Here is an 18,428-nt window from a genome sequence, read left to right as displayed (position 1 = left end):
CGCGCGGACCCTAAAATTAATTCGCTGTTTTAGACAGAAAGCGCGCTCGTATATACGTGAAGTGGGGATTAGCATGAAATGGTCACATCCCCAAACATTCTCGTGTGCTGGAATTTGCCCAATAGGTGGCGCTTCGTCTTTTCAACTCTTATTATCTCTTATTTATAAACGGAATGAATGAGTGTCATGAATGCAATGAGTCTTTATGTAAGGATATTATACCCTGTCTGTACCAATGTGGTCTATCTATCTATTGCCATCTAATACAAGCAACGATAGTGTTATGTTTGAGTAAGGGTTCCACACGTATGATTGCATCAAATTGATGCATTAAAACGTTATGGGTGTGCGTGCTATGTGGTCATATCGTTAATTCCTAAAAACGTGTAGTGACATGCACCTCGATCACCCAAATTACATTAGTATACAATACTATCAGAACAAGATAAGAAATAATCCAAAATGAAGATGCAAAAAAAACGTACTTACTAATAAAAAGAATTTTAAATGTGCCAGTGCTACGTGCACTTCAGACTAACTTTTTTCAAGTTTGTATATATTTATATTAAAATTATACATGCATTTTATACATACATTACCTAAGTAAAAAACGTAAATTTTTTACTTTTTTTTATTTGTTAAAATTTTATATGTATATCTTAAATTGCCTCGTTTCTAAAAAATCGAGGAAGCAACGCCATAGCCCGTCAACAGAACCACGTGTTTCCCTCTGTTTACATTTTTACGTGCTCTACGCGCTGACGTCACGCGGGGACCCCACCCCGCTCCGAGCTGCCGGGCGGCGCGTGGAGGCTGGAGAGCGCGAGAGGCGAGCGGGGGGGGCAGCAGAAGCGGCGCGACGCGGAGCGGGAGATTAAAAAAAAAAAAAAAATAATAATAGTAATAAATACAAGGAGTAAAAACACACAAAACAAAGTTGCTCGGACGGGCTGCGAGTCGCGGACAGGAGGATGGAGCACGGCGAACAAGGTAGCGTCTCTGGCTGTCCTGGGGGTGGGCGTCGCGGCGTTTGTGACTGGAAACTTGGCGGTCTGGTCAGCGTAGTTAGCGTCGAGCTAATTAGCCGGAGCTGTCAAACTCGGCGATTAGCTTCCCTTTCCGCAAAATTCCGTCTAGCCTGGAATCCTGCCTGTAAGTTTTTCGGGCAAGGCTTTGCTTTCAGACGCTAATTTTCTTCTGCTTCCAGCACCGTGTTGGCGATCTGCTCGTCTGTCACAAGCACAGAACCGTAAAGTTTCAGGGGAATAAAGTGGGAAATAATTTGGGGAAGTGCACAAAGTAGGCAATGGCCCTAACACTAAAAAGCCCGCACGCTATTTTGGCCCTGATTGGTCTTTCTCAGACATGGATCCACGTTTGTGTGACTCCATATGTGCCTTGATGTTGTTTTCCTGCGTGCAGAGTTACAGTAAATTTGTCCTGGACTTCCTGGACCACCACGCACGCCTCTCGTTATTTTGTTTAATTGGACTAGTTCCGCCCAGCACCAGGGTTTGTGCTTTTTGGCCGTGCCGGGCCGTGCAGGCTTCTTCGGACTTCCTGCCTCGCGCCTCTTGCACGGCCCCTGCAGACGCCTGTCGTGTCGCCGCACGAATCCGCCCCACGAAGAATGCTGCTGACATCACGTCTCCTCCATCCCAGCCCGGGCCCTGTACCTGCCCGTCCCTCCAGGCTGCAATAGAGCTGTGGCTGGCATGCTCGCGTTTGCTTGCCCTGTAGGTAATTCCAGGCCCGCCTTTTATCTTTCGTCCGCCCTTTTTATCAGGGGTTTCAGGCCCTGATACTGGAGCGTGCTGTGCAGCGTTAGGTGCGGCTTTCAACTCCGAAAAGACCAGACGTACGCTTTGTTGTGCAAGGTATTTGGTTTTATGCCGTGTTTCTTTTGGCAGCCCCCTGCTGCTCTGGTTTTTATAAACTACGTCTAACATAAAAAAAAACGGTATTCAGGTGAACATAAATGTGTTTTTTTTTTCTTTTCCCCTCAAGCGCTGTCATGGCAACAATAAAAAAATAAAAAGAAAACCCTGATCAGAGCGGCAGTCAGTCCACAGAAACCAACAGATTCCAGACCGGGAGAATTATGTGTTTGTAATAGAAGGGGGCCGTCTTGGGATTCAGTGTGTGCAGTTCCCTAAACTTTCACCCCCTTTTTATTGAGCTGCCTGTCTCTACTCGCTTAGGTTGAGAAATCTCCTCCGGGTTTGATGATGCCGCTGGTGCAGCGCTTTGTACTCTCTTTGATGCAGTGCACGGAGTACGGACAGGAAAGCCAACAAAAGGCATCTGATCAGAAGTGTGGAAGAACGCGGCGGGAATATCATACAATTTGCTGATCACACACACACACACCCGGCCATCATACACCCAACACATGATATTAGAAACCCCAATTTACGGGGGGGGTCACCTTCCTTAAATGCTCCATGGTTCAGTTGTGACACCCGTGTGCCCATTATAGGCGCAGGGGACACAAGTTCTAGGTACTAGATGTTAAATACCTAAATTATTGGTAGTTTTAAATCAAGTGTAAGACCGTTGGCCGTTTGACAGATGCTGCGTATTGGAACCATGTGCATTGGAGACGGGTGGATGATGGGCTTTGAGGCTCATTCAGAGTTTGAACTGGTTGCCATGGCGGCAGAGGAGGCTGTAGGGATGTCCCCAACAACTATATTTTAAACCATTAGTCTAACAATTATTTACATTCCAATACATGTTTATTGCTTAAACTCAAAATGACTAAATACAATTCAAATAAGAGTCAAATAAATGCAAAATAGTCATAATGTAGCATTCAATAAAAAATAAAAGGTCACCCAGAATACCTTCTTAGAGCAAATGAACAAATACAATAACCGAAGTAAACGTGGAGGCTTAAATAGAGTTTTATTGTTTTTATTAATGTAAACAGCAGCTATAGAAGCCAGGAGGCACATAATACAGTGACAAAAAAAAACTTATATTGCGATTTTACCACGGCTGGACAGCATCATGAAAAGAAGACAGGAAGATATTTTTTGCCGATACTTTTAGGAAGGTGATTTATATATAGTCACATATTGCACAGAGAACCAACGGCAGCCTGACGCATCAGCTGTGATTTTGGAGCTACACCACGCGCACTAAGGCGTCCTCTTATATCCTTCTCCAACTTCGAGTATAAAGTACAAATTACAGAATAACTTCTTTCTATGTTTAAGTTCTCCCACATCTTTGATGAACGATTGCTTTTCTTGCACTGTTATCTGTTATCCCAGAGACACTCGCCGGTGGTGCCATCTTTGTTTTGGATCCAACGTAATATTTCAACACGTCAACACGTGGGGACGGCTCTACTTCTATAGCTGTGATGTAGCTATGAGCCCCTGTGGTGAAAGGGATTGTTTCGTCATTTTTTTTATACGGTGACACAACGGAATGTGTCTTCTGCATTTATCACCCTTAGTGATCAAGGGGACCTCAGTGGCACCTTGTCAGTTCGAGAGTTGAACCCACAACCCTTCGGATACGAGTCCGCTACCTTACCAACCACGTGCCAGTTCAGGTGGACGGTCAGTCCACAGTGCTCGCGTTCCCTCAGTCTGGTTCAGATAGCTCTGTGTTGGTCGTGGGGAGGAATGGTGAGACCTTTCGGCGGCGTTTCGCCACCACTTCTGCCCTGGCACAATTTCATTTCCCAGCGCACGCTGCTGTCCTGCTAACCCCTAATACACACAATGTGCTAAACCTGTTGGGCTGCGATATTGATTGTTTAATAGCCATATATAAAACTTGTGATGCAGACAGCATCATTTATTAGGGAAAACAAGGGGCATGAATTTCATGGTGTTATTTGAGCCACCAGCCACCAAGTGTGATGAAAGCTAATTGAGTGAAATAACTTATATCTATTGTAGTCTCAGACTCTCTCCCATGATTACCATTATATTGCATTTAATAGCGTAAATTAATGTTATTAAATGGTTAAATAAGTGTTCACCTACCAGCCAAGCTAGACAGTTTTGTAGACCATGGCTCAACCGTGCCTTTTTGAAATGGTGGCTCTGTGAAATCGCCAGGTGGGCGCTTGCGAACCCACCTGTGTGTCCACAACGCCAAGGTGGTTAAAAAAAAAAAAAATAGATCATTTGAAAAGGGCCTCAAAGGAGCGACATAAATTAATACCGAGCTTTGTGACCCTATTGAACTAAGGGCAGCTCCTGGCCGGAGGTCGCACCGCCGCATCCCATGATTCTTGTTTTCGGGCCCCACCATGTGACGCGATGCGCTGGGAATCATCTTCTAATTGAGTGGCCGCTGTGGTCTATTAACCACTTTGAGGCTTCGTTCTGTGGGGGGTGTTGTTTGTGTCCGTCGGCTCACCAGGTTTAAATGGGATTCATACAGGCTGTTTCACAGGGGAAAAAACGGCAGCAGTTACCAATGGCGCTACTGGGCTCATAACGGAAGAGATGTGTAACGGCGACATAGGCCAAAGGTCCGGTGTTGGGTTATTGGACTGTGCAATTATTTCTGATGCCAATAAGATGAACTATAATGATGTTTTTATGAACAAAGTTTAAAGGGGGAGGAGTCTGTGGGCATGATTGACAGCTCTCACGCACCCTGCTTCCTCATTCTGGACTATTCAAACCACCCATCTGTCAGTATGTCACATGTCCAGGTTTAGTGCAGCGTCCATCTCTTCGTCCTTTCTCCTCCGTTTCTCTACGTTCTCTGCACTCCTAATACCCCTTGTACACAAACGTGACCACGCCCGCCACCAACATGCAGGTTATCAAGCACTCTTATTCTGACTGTGTGTTCTGACTGCCGATCTGGTGAATGTGACCTTGGTGAACATTTTTCATGCACTGTTTTATGTAGCACCCTGAAAAGATGAAGTCCAGTCAGATATGTTGTGTGACAAGTGTAGCTCTCACGATTTATAAACCCCTTCCTCGCAGTAGTAAACTTCTCTTATCTGGGTGTAGATTGTAAGGGCGCTGAAATGGAGAAGTGGTCATCTTCCTTCTTTGCAGCTTGTTCCTGTTTTTTTACAGCGGATTCTTCTGCACGTTGGGGTCAATCATTTGCTAGATGTTTTCTCATGACAAGACTGGGCAGGAGGGGACGAAGTCGGCCAGAGGCACTGTCCCTTCACTGGCCCTTCTTGCTCCTGCGTTACAGCTTTTTGCTGAATCCAGTGCTGGAGCATGATAATATTTTCAGTTGACAGGAATTAGTTTGACCTCTTTTTATTATTATTGTGGTCAATAAGACCCTTGAATAATACCCCATGGGTATGTTTTTTTAGAGCATCTGATTAGGGAATTATAGCTTTCATTATTACAGTGTTTGGTCTCTCTGAGAGTGGGGCGTACAGTTGATTTATTTCTTTAGATTTTTTTTTTACGTTTATCGACTAATCAAACGTCCATTAATCATAATGGAGTTTTGCAAGCAGTTTTATTTTTTTCCACTCATTTTGAACAAAAAAATGTTAATTATGACACAAATATGCAGGTCCTAGACAAATTAATTAATCAGTTGACTCTCATATTTTAATTTTCAAAATCCAATTGGGGTCTAAAGGCCCCCAAGAGCCTGTGAGGGTTAATTTGGTAAACGGCCGTATTTCCACTCGTGCCTTGTAAGGACTGAGCTTGCACCTTTTTGCCGCGCCGCGTGGGACGTTTTCAGGAAGGCGTGCGTGTAAACCGGGCAGCTGCGGCGGCGCAACGCGGCGTAAACACCATGTGAGGAAAGGGTTTGGCTGTCGACCAACAAGGACCTGAGTGCAGGGCAAATATCCGGGTGCTGGAAAATCGCGTCGGCCACACTGTCGCCAAGGTTCTTCCGTCCTTGAGACTCGCTCTGCGTGTGTGTGAGTCACATAAAACCATTTAGATTGCGCCAGTGGAGGAAAGTGCTACACTCTTTACTTGGTTTTTTTTTTTTATTATTATTCATTTTTTCATTATTTATAGGCAGTTCATGTGTCTTCGTGAATTCTGTGCTCCTTCGCATGTTGGTTAACAGAATAGTAGCAACGCAACTATACTATATTCACAATCAGGGGACGTCTCCTCAGTTGTTTATTCGTTACTCGCTTTTCAGCAATTAAATGGATTTATTTGGGGATGTTGGGATCATTGTATGTGATTATTTTGAAGTAAAAAAAAAAAAAAAAATATGCGTTAAAAACACTAACAATCGATAATATAGGTCATTATTATTATATCCCTAGTATTTTTTCATCCTCCATGCATGTGATGTTTAATACAGCGTGTAAGATTGTGTAAAACGCAGTGAAGACTCATGTAAAAAGAGTGTGATTTGACAGATTCCCCAATCCCTCGTCTGGAACAAGCCCATCTCTGTTGGCATGGAAATAGCACGGGCGACCCCCACCGCGTGGCTCGGGGCCGGGCGGTGACAGTGCGAGATGGATTATTGCTCTAATCTGGGCCACTGCAGATTATGTGCCCCTCTCCCGCTGGGTCACGTGACCGTCAGATAAATGGATCCTCCTTTTACCTCGGACTGGAAGACGGTTGGAGGGGGCAGGGCCGCTCGCATGACGTCATGATCTGGTTGCATCTGCTGGTGGGAGCCTGGATCCGTGTGTGGCCGGGACGTTCCACGACGACCTTTGACTCTACAGAGACGGGGAAACGGGACAGGTAACACATTAACGCTGCTTCAGACTGTGCCGACACCTCGGGCCCTGTGTCATGTGACCTCGCACAAAACCCCGGGGACTGGCGGCCCGGGCCGTTCCTGCAGCGTTGGCAATACACACACCCAAAAAAAAAACCACCCACACACACTTGCAGAGCAGGAGCGTTGGAGAAAAGGACAATCGGAGCTCTGAGTCTGGCGCCGAGGCACTCGCCCAATCACATGCAAGCAATAATCACTCAGGAGGACCGCGGAGCCCCGGCGACATGGACCCTGCGGACGAGTACAAGTCCCCGTTCAACTTCGAGGAGGGGGTCAACGCCAGCTATCTGTACCTGTCCCCCAGTGAGGTCGTGACTCCGCCCAGCTCACCTCTAGTGGCCGTGAGAGGTAACGATCCGTGTGTGTGTGTGCGAGAGCGAGAAAGCGAAAGGAAGAAAGACAAGTTCGAGAGCGTCGTTGTGTTTTTTTTTTTTTTTTATGCTAGTGCTGCTCGTGTCACTTCCTGACCTGTTGGAAACGCTCCTGTCAGCAGCAGGTGCTGGACAGGCGGCAGCGGCGGCGGTGCTCGTCTCTCATTAATGTCAAACACCACAAGTTTTCATTTCTAATTTCGCCGTGTGACAGCAACCCAAAAAGCTTTTGGTACCAAATTCTTATTTAGTTGCTGCGATTTATTACTATTATTATATATATATATTTTTTTTTTCATTCTTTTGTTTGTTTCATGTAATGTGATTATTCAGTCAAGCTTGGGTCACACAGCCGCATTAAGGCCTGAAATATGTAAGATTCAATAGGCTTCTGACAGCCGTCGAAAATCTAATTTGCCTGGCGAATGAACGGAGTTTATGAAGAGTTCAGCGTGGGAGGGTTTTTACTAACGTCATCAAATATTTAAGGATTTGTCTTTGTCTCTGGCGGGTTCATTTGTTGAGATTTGTGCATCACGGTGTTTTATGTGGGCTGTTATGTTCCATTAGTTCCATGGTTTGCTTGTACCAGTGTTAAAAGGGCTCAGCTGCTCCCTTCCTTTTTGGTAATGGACTGCAATAGCCAATAATATCATTTTGGGGACTAATCAAGAAATCAGCTTTTCTGGATCATAGGGTGTAAGATAGTCTTGATAAACATTGACTGACACACTTGCCATTGGTGTATAAATATTAGCAGTGCTCTTTTCATTCAGACAGACTTGTGTTTTGTGTAGTCTTGACCCCAAAATCAAATAGGATGTATATGTTTGATCACCTTATAACTTATTCACAGTGAGGCACTGCATATGACACTGAATAAATATTACGCTTTGCAACGGAGAGTTAGGGGTTAATCTATTCACACCTACTATTTGCACTGGTTGCACTTGAAAATTTGGTGCACCCAACGTTTGTTGGGTTTGCATTGTTGAGTCACATGCAGCATGTTAGGACTGGTCAGCTAAACTAATGAAACTGATGAATAATGTCTGGTGGGTTGAAGCATTGACGTTGGAGGTACGCTTTCCTCCTCCTGCATTCTGCAGAGCACAGCGAGAACCTCTAGACATTTACATTTATGGCATTTATCAGACGCCCTTATCCAGAGCGACTTACAATCAGTAGTTACAGGGACAGTCTCCCCCTGGAGACACTCAGGGTTAAGTGTCTTCCTCAGGGACACGATGGTAGTAAGTGGGGTTTGAACCTGGGTCTTCTGGTTCATAGGCGAGTGTGTTACCCACTAGGCTACTACCACCCGCTAGATCCAGTGTTGTTTAAAAAAGCCGAAAAACCTGCAAAACGGACAGAATTAAACCACCTCGCCTGCTGCACCATACGTAAAATGAAGAACTTGATAATAATTCTTGACAAAACGTTCATCCTGAAATATCTGATTCAAAGCTGCCCAACCTGGCCGCACCGTGTGGGTCACAGAACATGAGGGAAGAAGTACACAATGCAAGCAAGAATTGTCCTTCAGTCGACTTCACCCGTCTTCACACTTTAAGTTTTTGGTTTCTGGTCTCCAATCGTCTTCTAACATTAAGCTGTTGCTTGAAGAGTAGTTCTCTTTTAACCTCAGGATTTCAAAATGTTAAGATGACTTAATTCCATCTTGGGCAACATGGGGTGTGGAGGTGGAAACACCAGTTCTGTGAGTGTGGAGGAATAATAAAATAAAAAAAAAAATCATAAAAAGTTCATAATCTGCTCGTGATTAGATCTTCAGCCTGGCATTTATTCACCCTATGAAATGTGAATTTGTTCCGCCCCTAAATTGTATTACAGTGCACAATAGAAATAAACACAACGTTTAAAAGGCAACCATGCATTAGTAGATGTTCTGTTGAATTAGTTTATGTAACTAATAAAAAGGAAAACATGTTTTTCTGTTCTTATTCTACATTTGAGGTCTTTTTTTTTTTTTTTCAATATGCTGATGGAGACTAATTTGTTCTTGAATGTTTGTGTATGTTTGAGAACTGCTGATACAGAAGATGCTGGTGCCTTCAGGAATCTAATTGGGTTTGACCCTGTACTCCTCTCTGACTAACATAAATTCAAAGCCGGAGATAAACCCCGGTGAGAGGTGAAGGCCAGACTCCCAGGGAGGAGATGAGTGTGGAATGCTGGGGGAGTTCAGGGTGTGGGGGTTCTGTTGACGTGTGGAGACAAGCCTTGCACTCCTCGTCTGTCCCTTCAGCCCATTCGGTATCACCTCATACATAACGGGGCTGCTAGATTTAGCAGCTCCGTGGGGCTCAGCGCAAAGTAATAGGCGTGGTTTTCTAAATACACTTGCCGTTAACTGCGTACGTACAGCAGCGGTCCGTATCCTGCGTTCTTTGCACTGGTTTTTGTGCGCATGCTCAAAAATGAACCATCTGGATACGGATGCAATATTGGGACTCATGTTGCAAGATCTGCACTCAACAGATGACTATTTTAAGATGCAGGTATCCCTTAATTTATTTGGTTTGCAGCCTCGACACTGACCCCTGGTGGTAAGGAGTACATACTACCATTAACAGCACACAGTACGGACATAGGTATATCAGCACAAACTTTAACCACACAACTATGGACAGATATGCGCACATAGCTCACAGCCAGTATATATCGTCTTAAGACGATAATGTCATGTTGTAGATCTCTGCACACTCAGAGACTGATAAAATCAGCTTTTCCTCCATTTCTGTTTCGATTCTATTGGTCTCACGACACTGTAACGCTGTACACAGATCAGGCAGCCACAGTCGCTACCAGCACTACATTTTAACGAATAGAATAGCAGAATAGTCCATGTCCTCAGAAGTCCATGTCTTCATCGCGATGCATCGATTCTAAAATTAATTTCAACACCCCTGCTGTGTACTGTGTACCCCTACTGTGCTGCTGCACTGGGCACTTCACCTGGTCATAATGTAACACAATGATAGGTGTATAGTGTATTTGCCCTGTGTATGAAAGGCCCGATATGAATAAACATGCCCCGCCTAACTATATACTTGCAATATATGACATCTAGCTAAACAAGTGCAAAATCAGATAATGCAAAATGTAAAAATAACATATTTTCCACGATGAAAGATACATTTTTTTATTTTTCGTGAACAAATTGTGAATGTGAGCCATGGTGGCAGCTCCTCACTGTCCTGGGATCGTCTCACGGTCTCCCTGCTGTCAGACCTGATGGTGACTTTGTCTTGTAACACTATTATTCCTGTATGCCGCTTGTGGCAGCCGTAAGTGTTCTCTCAAGCGGTAGCAGTCGTCAGGGATGAAACGTCAACATCAAAGAGGTGTGTGTGTGTGTGTGAGTGTGTGTGTGTAAGAGTCCCTGGGCTTGTGTCTATCATCCAAGGCCATCTTTTAAATCTGTTACTGTTTTATTCATGCCTTTATGCCCTGTAGGCATTGTTAGTTGTCTCTCTTTTTGTTTTTTGGAATGTTTTCTTTTTCATCTTCATCATTGTAATCATCCATCAGAAAAACGTATTCGGTTGCAACGATTCGATCAAGTACTCGTTTAAACTCGCCGTGACCTTTTTTTTTTTGTCACATTCGCCCCCCCCCCTCCAAAATCGGTTTTGGGGTGCAGGGAGTTCCCATCAATCACACACTTTGAAACAGGACTCATTCCTGCAGTGCAGTGCACTGAATCATGGGAAATGTGGGTGGTAAACTTGCTGTGAACAAACGAGTCCATTAACCATTAACCCTGTGAGGCACTGAACCTGTAATCAGTGAATGATCACGGGAACGAAGTAATGAAATGATCCACGGAGGACAAGTATTTTCAAATATCCAGCTATAAAGACACTTATAGCTTGTTGAACGGTTGGTTTGAGATTTAAAAGGTGCGTACATGTGTTTCTTAGGAGCGCAGAGGCCAGACTCCCTCCCGGAGGTGGGAGAAGATGCTGTTACGACGGTCGACACAACTACCAGCTTGGGTCTCACTGAGGAGGAACAAGAGGAGCTCCAGAATGAACTGGCAAAGGTGAAATGCGTTTTTTTTTTCTTTCCTACTTTGTCTGTAGTCATTTGATTTTCTTTAATCAATTTCAGAACATTGTTCAATGTCCATGGACCCACATTGGCTGAAAAGTATGGATGTTCTTGTTACCTGCTTTCTAGCTGCTGTTCGGAGGCCACTGGTCACTGCGCACGAGTTTGTCCATTTTTGGACTTTTTGCTTAACCAAACTACTGCTAAATGTGTAGGAAGGAAGAGGAAGTCGCCGCTGCTTTTAGAGATGACCAACTCTAAATGTGTGGACATTAAAGTTAAAGGTGCAATGTTAACTCCTTAAAATAGAGGGCAGTATTTCACCTGAAAATTGTCCACCACTCTTTTAAAAAAATATGTAACAAACAATTGATAATTATTTTCTGTTCAAATTATTGATGCCTTGGCGAATGAGCCTGTATTTTTCCTACAAAGTTTCGGAATACGAAATAGACATATAAAGTCGTGGAAAAGTCATTGACATCTGTTTGACAGATGAATGTGTAACATGAAGTACGTTTACAACTACAATGTCTAAAACTAGTTCTTCCATATTCCAGCGCCTCCGCAGCCGCATGTCTCCTCGTAAAAGTCATGTAAATTACAGCTGATGGAGGCCATTTTACTCGGGCTCGGGCTGCGTGAACTTGGAAGAAGAAACACCGTTTCTTTAAGTTAAGCTTTTCAGGGTTTAGTTACAATTTAGTAAAATAAACTTTTTGCAATAATTCTTTTTTTTTTTTTTTTTCAAAAACAAAATTTGCTTTAGAGTCATTGAATTGTCATTTTTATAATGCTTTTGCAAAAATGTTAACCCTGGATTATGTTTTTTTACCATACATTGAACTTTTCAGGTTATGTTGGTGCAGTGTAGTTCAGTATCGTTGGTATCTATTGAAGTAGCTGCCAGGTAGCTGTATGCTCCTGTTGATAAAACTTGCGTATGTGTACATGTAGGTGGAGGAGGAGATTCAGACGCTGTCCCAGGTCCTGGCAGCAAAGGAAAAGCAGGTGGCGGAGCTGAAGCGGAAACTGGGCATCACCCCGCTCAACGAGCTGCGGCAGAACCTGAGCAAAGGCTGGCAGGAAGTCACCACCTCCACCGCGTAGGTGACCTCCACACTCCGCTGTCCGCCTGCGCCCCCTCAACACTCCCTCCCTTTCCCGCTGCGCCCGCTAGAAGAACTCCATCTGCCGTTCCGCTCGCCCCTCCCTCCCCGGTGCATGCGGCCTGACTCGGTCCGAGTCCAGAAACACGGCAGGATAGTGGCCTATGAACCGGATGATCAAGTTCCAGGTTCAGATTTCACTTACCACCATTGTATCCCTGAGCAAGACACTTAACCCTGAGTGTCTCCGGGGGGGGGCTGTCCCTGTAACTACTGTCTTATATTATTATTATTATTATATTTCTTTATAATTAATTATAGGTATAGGATTTACAATAATAGACAGAAACAAGGAAGCTCTTTTGCATTCATGCTACTTGAGTCATGAGTGGAGATTTTTCTGCTTTATTGCAGCTATAGGAGGACATCGGAGACCCTCTCACAGGCTGGACAGAAGGCGTCGGCCGCATTCTCCAGCGTGGGCTCTGCTATCACCAGGAAACTGGATGACGTCAGGTGAGGGACTGTAGTGAATGCCGCTTGCCTCGAGAACACAGACACGACGATGTTTCCCGTATGACGTCAAACGTGCAAAATCTCTCTAAAGCACAAATATACTGTCACCGTGACACACACAGCAAAGAGCAACCTCATCAGCTTTTTCCTTGTTCCTTGACTCAAAACATGGGCTCTCGCAGACTGCAGTCTTTGTCCAGCTCCTTTAGGTAAGCCCCACCCGGCCCCGCCCGTAGCCGTTTGAAGTGGACGTGGTGCTGCATAGATTATTAGATTATTAGTCAGGAGCGTGAAGTGTGTTGTTTTACTCTGCATGAGTTGCCGTTTTGCCTGAGCGCGATCACACCATTGAGCCTGTGGAAGGCATTGATCCCTCCCTGTTTGCTTTGTTTTTTGCTAATCATGTTCATCAGCGTCTTAATGACCTGCTTTTTGCATGTTCCAGCATGGCTCGTTTGTTAATGAGTGACGCACCCTCGTACCTCCTAATGTAGAGCCAGCGGCCTGCTAAGACGGAGATTCGCTGACTACAGAGAAAAGAGAGCGTCTTCCAGGGCTGGCTGTGTCTTCATTTGTTAAGATGTGGTAGAAATAACACAGCGGCTCATACGCGAATAAGCACTTAATATGATACAAATAAAAAAGATGCAAGGTTATTATATACAGGGTGGGCCATTTATATGGATACACCTTAATAAAATGGGAATGGACCTTGAACACATTTTATAAGTGGTCAGAATAATGTTACGTTAAAACCAAGCAAACCAAGTGAAATTACCAATAAATTTGATGTCACATGACCCTCTTCCTATTGAAAAAACAAAAGTTGGATCCAAGATGACCGACTTCAAAATGGCCACTATGGTCACCACCCATCTTGAAAAATTTGCCCCCTCACATATACTAATGTGCCACAAACACATTAGTATGGTTAATATCACCAACCATTCCCATTGTATTAAGGTTTATCCATATAAATGGCCCACCCTGTAGTTTATATTCACTTTCTTTGGCTCATGCGCCTCTTCCAGTCCTGGCGAATGGCTTTTATTAAAAACACTACTCGTGCATTTCTAAATGCATTATGGATTAGCGGATTACCTGGAGCAGTTAGATTTAATCAACCTCTGTGTGTTGAGGATATTCTGTTGATGTATAGGATTGTGTGCGTGCGTGCGTGTGATTTTTAACCCCTTTCTCCTCTCGTTTACTGCTTACGGATAGCATACGCTCTCTCCAGCATTCCGCTAGCATGCCTGTCATGAGGTAAGGTTCTAGAATCCCGGTTCCTCTCGATCCCAGATGGCCGGGCCCACCGCGCTCGCTACTGTTATGCTATTTATGTCTCACACTTAGGCACCCCCCCCAACATGAACTGTGAACACGCCCTTAGTGGAGGGTTAGAAATCTGAATAATCCATTGCCGGAGCGTGACATGGAAAATAATAGCGTACATATAATAGTGATAATAATTGGTAACCTCGATAGTTGATGCCTATCAATAGCGTGTCTAAGGAAGAGCTTCTGTTCTGTTCTGCTACCATCATCTTGGGTGGAACTAGATATCAGCGTTTTTCTCCGATCCTCGTGTTTTTCCTTTTTGCCGAGGATGTTTGTAAGGCTGGAGGATGGTGAAACGTGAAACTGGCCCAAGCCGAAAAGAAACCCCGTGGCGTTTTGAAAGTAGGCATGCCTTGTGGTTTTAACAACAATGACGTCTCACATGTCACCCACCCTGTCTACAGGAACACCCCAACCTTCAAGTCATTTGAGGAGAAAGTGGAAACTTTGAAGGTAATGTATGCATTAATGAAGTTTATGAAAGGATTATTACGTAGACACAGTTAATAAAGGTAGGAAACGTAACTATCAGCTCAGTTATTCAGTTGTTATTGCATTGTGAAATAATGAACTTAAACCATAAACCATGTTATTTCAAATGTAATTAAACTACTGTCCTGTCTGTTTTTTTTTTGTTTTTTTTTCGCTAAACTTAACTAAACTTAAATGATAAAGTGCCAGTGACATTTAATTAATCATCAGCTTCATCATTCATCAGACCAAGATGACCCCTACATCATCGACAGGCAACATCAATGAGGTCATTAACTCCACGGCCAACTCTGAGGCAGTGGAGAGCCAATCAGAGGGCACGGAAATGAAGAGGGAGGAGCCGCACTGAAGACGCACTCCTGTGACGTCTTTACCTTGCCCTCCGACTCTACACCAAAAATCTGCAGAACACTATGCCAAAACCAAAATTACAGCCAAACAAATCCACCCTTCATTCATATAAAACACCCATGCCTTTAGTAGCAGAGCTCAGAACACACGCTCTGCCCTTTTCCTGAACAATTGCAGCCCATGGTTTTGTTTTGACTTCACATTTTGCACAAATCTTAGATGTTGAATGGTAGTCCTAACACTGGAGTACCTGTCTGTCTGTCTGCTATGACTATATAGTCTAGGACGGGGTCCTACAGATCTCTGCTCACTGGTGTGTGTGTGTTTGTTGGTCAGCCAGTATTTACAGGGTTTCTGCAGATCCTTAAATTGGATTTAGGCCTTAAATATCATTAAAAATTACTAGTAATCCTAAAATCCAGAGTTCAAAGGTCTTAAAAATACTGCAGACCCAATAAATCAAGTGAAACAAGCCTTCAATCTGTCAGTAATTCGCAGTCACCGCTCGCTTCCGGGTTTACTAAGTGCATCGCGCGCATGGGGATGACGTAGCCTTTTTTAAACCCACACTTGCACGTGTGTCCGTCTCAAGGCAGCAGGTGAGCTATCTTGTTATACACAGCATCTCACCTGAGTTAAAAAAAAATGTCTGTCTGAGAAGCTAAAGAAAGCTTATTTGTTTTCTCTTTTGTATTTACATTCTATCATTTAATTAATAGAAAATTGTTTGGAATAACTTTAGTGTTTTAGTGTCCTTTAGTCAATGGCTACTAATCTATTACTAGTTTACTTTGGAGTACTGTAATTGCCACCTACTGCCCCTTCTTGGTATGGCTGTAGTATCTTAGTCTCGGTATGCTGTACCAGTAATAGGTGGGCAGACAGAGATGAATTACTGAACATGCCTAACAGACCTAGGATCTCAAGAGCTCTGGTGGTCTGCACACAGATGTTACTGAAAATATAGGCTTATACTTACTGGGTTTGTTCATCTCGTGTCTGAATGTTTATTTTTATTTCCAATAAAATCCTCCAGAATTTATCATTATAAAAAAAAAAATAAAAAAAAAAAATAGGATACCCACGATGCTGCCCTGGGCAGTAGCCCATGTCACCCCTATTAAAAAGTGCCCGAAATGACTCACAAATAACAAATGAAGTTGATGACCCAGATGCAAGGTCTTAGATTTTATGGAGGTGTCCTTAAAAAGTTTTAAATTTGGCTTCCTTTAACCTGCAGAAACCCGGCATATAGGCATTTTGCATGAATCAGATCTGAATGGGTATGTGTGATGGCACAAAATTAACTATCCTTGTGACTAAGGTATGCTTTGCCCCTTTGCACAGTCAAATCGCTTTAACATGTAAAGAACAAAATACTTGTATACAATATAGATGTCCGTTATTGGTGGTTTTCTGTGTTCTTTGTTTCCTGTAGGTTTCATTCGATTCTGAGAGAGATGACAGTTTGTTCATTTAAAGAACGGTCCCTCAGCACATTAAAAGAATGCAAAAGAACGGAGTGCACTTGTGGAACGTGTGGAACAGTCAGGCCTGTGTTCACATGGTCAAGCGTTTGATGGGAAATGGCTTTAGAGACCCGTGTCCAGCCCCGAGCCAATTTAACCCCGGAGGAGCCTGTAATTGGAACGGTGGTGTTTGCTATTTAAATGTTGGGGTGGCATGGCGGTCGCCACAAAGACAAGCCTTTGTTCCGATGCTTGTTTTCTCACCTGTAGTCATTCTAAGGTTAAAAAGCTGCAGAGATGCATGCCTATGTATTCCTGAGCTTAGGCCATGACTGTAAAGAATATAAAAAAAAATTAAAAAAAATTAGATGCATCATGGAAATAATTGAAGAAAGGCAGGAGCTGACATTTTGGTCTTCAGGTGATTGTGTTGGTGTGGGGTAGCAGCTTTTTCATGGACGGGGGATGTTTAGAGGCATATAGCACCCAGGAGGGTTTCTGGAGATGGACACGCGTGTTTTACGCAGAACAGGATGTAATATAAATATAAATTCATTGCAAGAAATTTGTATTTTTTGTGATTTTACAGGAATTTTCATACAGGGCGTCTTTTTGATGCATAATTATAAACACAGTAATCGCTAGATTGTGCATTGATCATTTTTAGGCAGTTTTTTTTTTCTCCTGGCTTTTGCTTAATGGCTAGTTCACACAGTTCATTTGATCAGCTGCAACATTCCAGATAAATAGGAGTAAAATGATCCTTGGGTATTTGGTTTTCACACTTCCTGTTTGTCCCTGTGATCATGTGTTACCTGCCAGAATCATGTTCACGCTGCTGTTTCTTTTTTTTTTTAATAAATAATACTCGAACCTGTTAGTTAAATAGCATTTAGCTTTGCCAAAGACTAAAATATTCCTTAAAGCCTCTGTTTGGAAAATGTAAAATTTGTTTGTCCTACTTTTTCCCCACCTCATGAAATCTAACACTATGCATTATCGTCTTGTTGCTACTTTTGTGGATGATTTCCCTGTCATGTTGATTAAATGTATCCGCAGTCTTATCAAAGGCATGTTTTACCAGCTAAGACCACTATAACAATGTAATGAGTTCAACTATCAGTGTTCTTTTTTTGTGTGTGTGTGTGTTTGCATTGTTCCTGCTGGCTGTGAGATATCAACACAACATTATTCACTTCATATAGTCTTCTCCTCCTCTGCTGCAGAGAACTTAGCCATGGAGTACAGCAGGGAGCATCCTGCAGCCCTCTGTCATAAGAGTGGCTCCTCTGCCAGTAGAGTCCGGGTACCGTGCTAGTTGCTAGTTTTCTGCCTTAATGTAAAGGTGCCAAGGAAATTACACACTATAAAATACAATAACTTTCCTACATTTCAGATGTTGGTGTTGCATTTGACTTTTGCAATTATTTTCACAAAATGGTACAACACACACATATCCAAAATGTATATGTAAATGTGTGTGTGAGTTCTGTGATGCCATGATAATATAACGGAGATTATCTCCATTATACTATCATGGCATCACAGAACTCCCAGAATCTGACTTTTTATTTGAACACAAGGCAAATTGCCCCCGCAGAAAACATTATCCAGCATCCAATACTGGGCCAGATGTTTTTAAAAGATAGTTTAAAAAGTTGAATTATATACATTCATATTTTATACATGTGCATTTTTTTCATATTTACATTTCATCTACAGTAATAAATAGTAATGGAGCATGAATGTTTACCATACAAATGGGTGTTTCCATGAAGAACAGCTATAAAAAAAAAAAAGAATAAAAATACCTAGATCACAAAATATATACACAAAATACACTCTAGAGAAATTTCATAAAATTGCATAATAAATTAAAGGAATTATAAAGTGATTTAAACCTGTTAAAATCAAAGAATAATCTCACCAATATGACTGTTGTTCAGACAGCAAAAACCTCCTCTGAGTGCGAATGT

The 18,428-nt window shown here is 43.0% G+C and overlaps 1 protein-coding gene across 4 annotated transcripts; it reads left to right on the top strand.

The window, feature by feature from the left end:
* Positions 1-774: 774 nt before the first annotated feature.
* On the top strand, positions 775-17,571 carry tpd52 (tumor protein D52). Of its 4 annotated transcripts, none has more exons than XM_028963183.1 (8): positions 775-990; positions 11,045-11,166; positions 12,132-12,280; positions 12,698-12,799; positions 12,982-13,008; positions 14,024-14,065; positions 14,545-14,593; positions 14,859-17,571. In XM_028963183.1, the coding sequence occupies exons 1-8, from the start codon at positions 972-974 to the stop codon at positions 14,979-14,981; spliced, it is 633 nt and encodes a 210-aa protein (XP_028819016.1). In that variant the 5' UTR covers positions 775-971; the 3' UTR covers positions 14,982-17,571. The 4 variants fall into 4 exon arrangements, with proteins under 4 accessions (XP_028819016.1, XP_028819012.1, XP_028819013.1 ...); XM_028963179.1 differs by lacking the exon at positions 775-990 and adding an exon at positions 6,265-7,074; XM_028963180.1 differs by lacking the exons at positions 775-990; positions 12,982-13,008 and adding an exon at positions 6,266-7,074.
* Positions 17,572-18,428: the final 857 nt, after the last annotated feature.

This window comes from Denticeps clupeoides, chromosome 20 (genome assembly GCF_900700375.1).
Source record: "Denticeps clupeoides chromosome 20, fDenClu1.1, whole genome shotgun sequence".
Lineage (NCBI taxonomy): Eukaryota > Metazoa > Chordata > Actinopteri > Clupeiformes > Denticipitidae > Denticeps > Denticeps clupeoides.
This window is presented reverse-complemented; position numbering and strand designations above follow the sequence as displayed.

Coding starts and splice junctions, on each gene's coding strand:
- tpd52 (XM_028963179.1), top strand. CDS start 6,951: ATGGACCCTGCGGACGAGTACAAGTCCCCGTTCAACTTCGAGGAGGGG. Junction 11,167..12,131: donor TCCAGAATGAACTGGCAAAG/GTGAAATGCGTT, acceptor GTGTACATGTAG/GTGGAGGAGGAGATTCAGAC. Junction 12,800..12,981: donor AGGAAACTGGATGACGTCAG/GTGAGGGACTGT, acceptor GGGCTCTCGCAG/ACTGCAGTCTTTGTCCAGCT.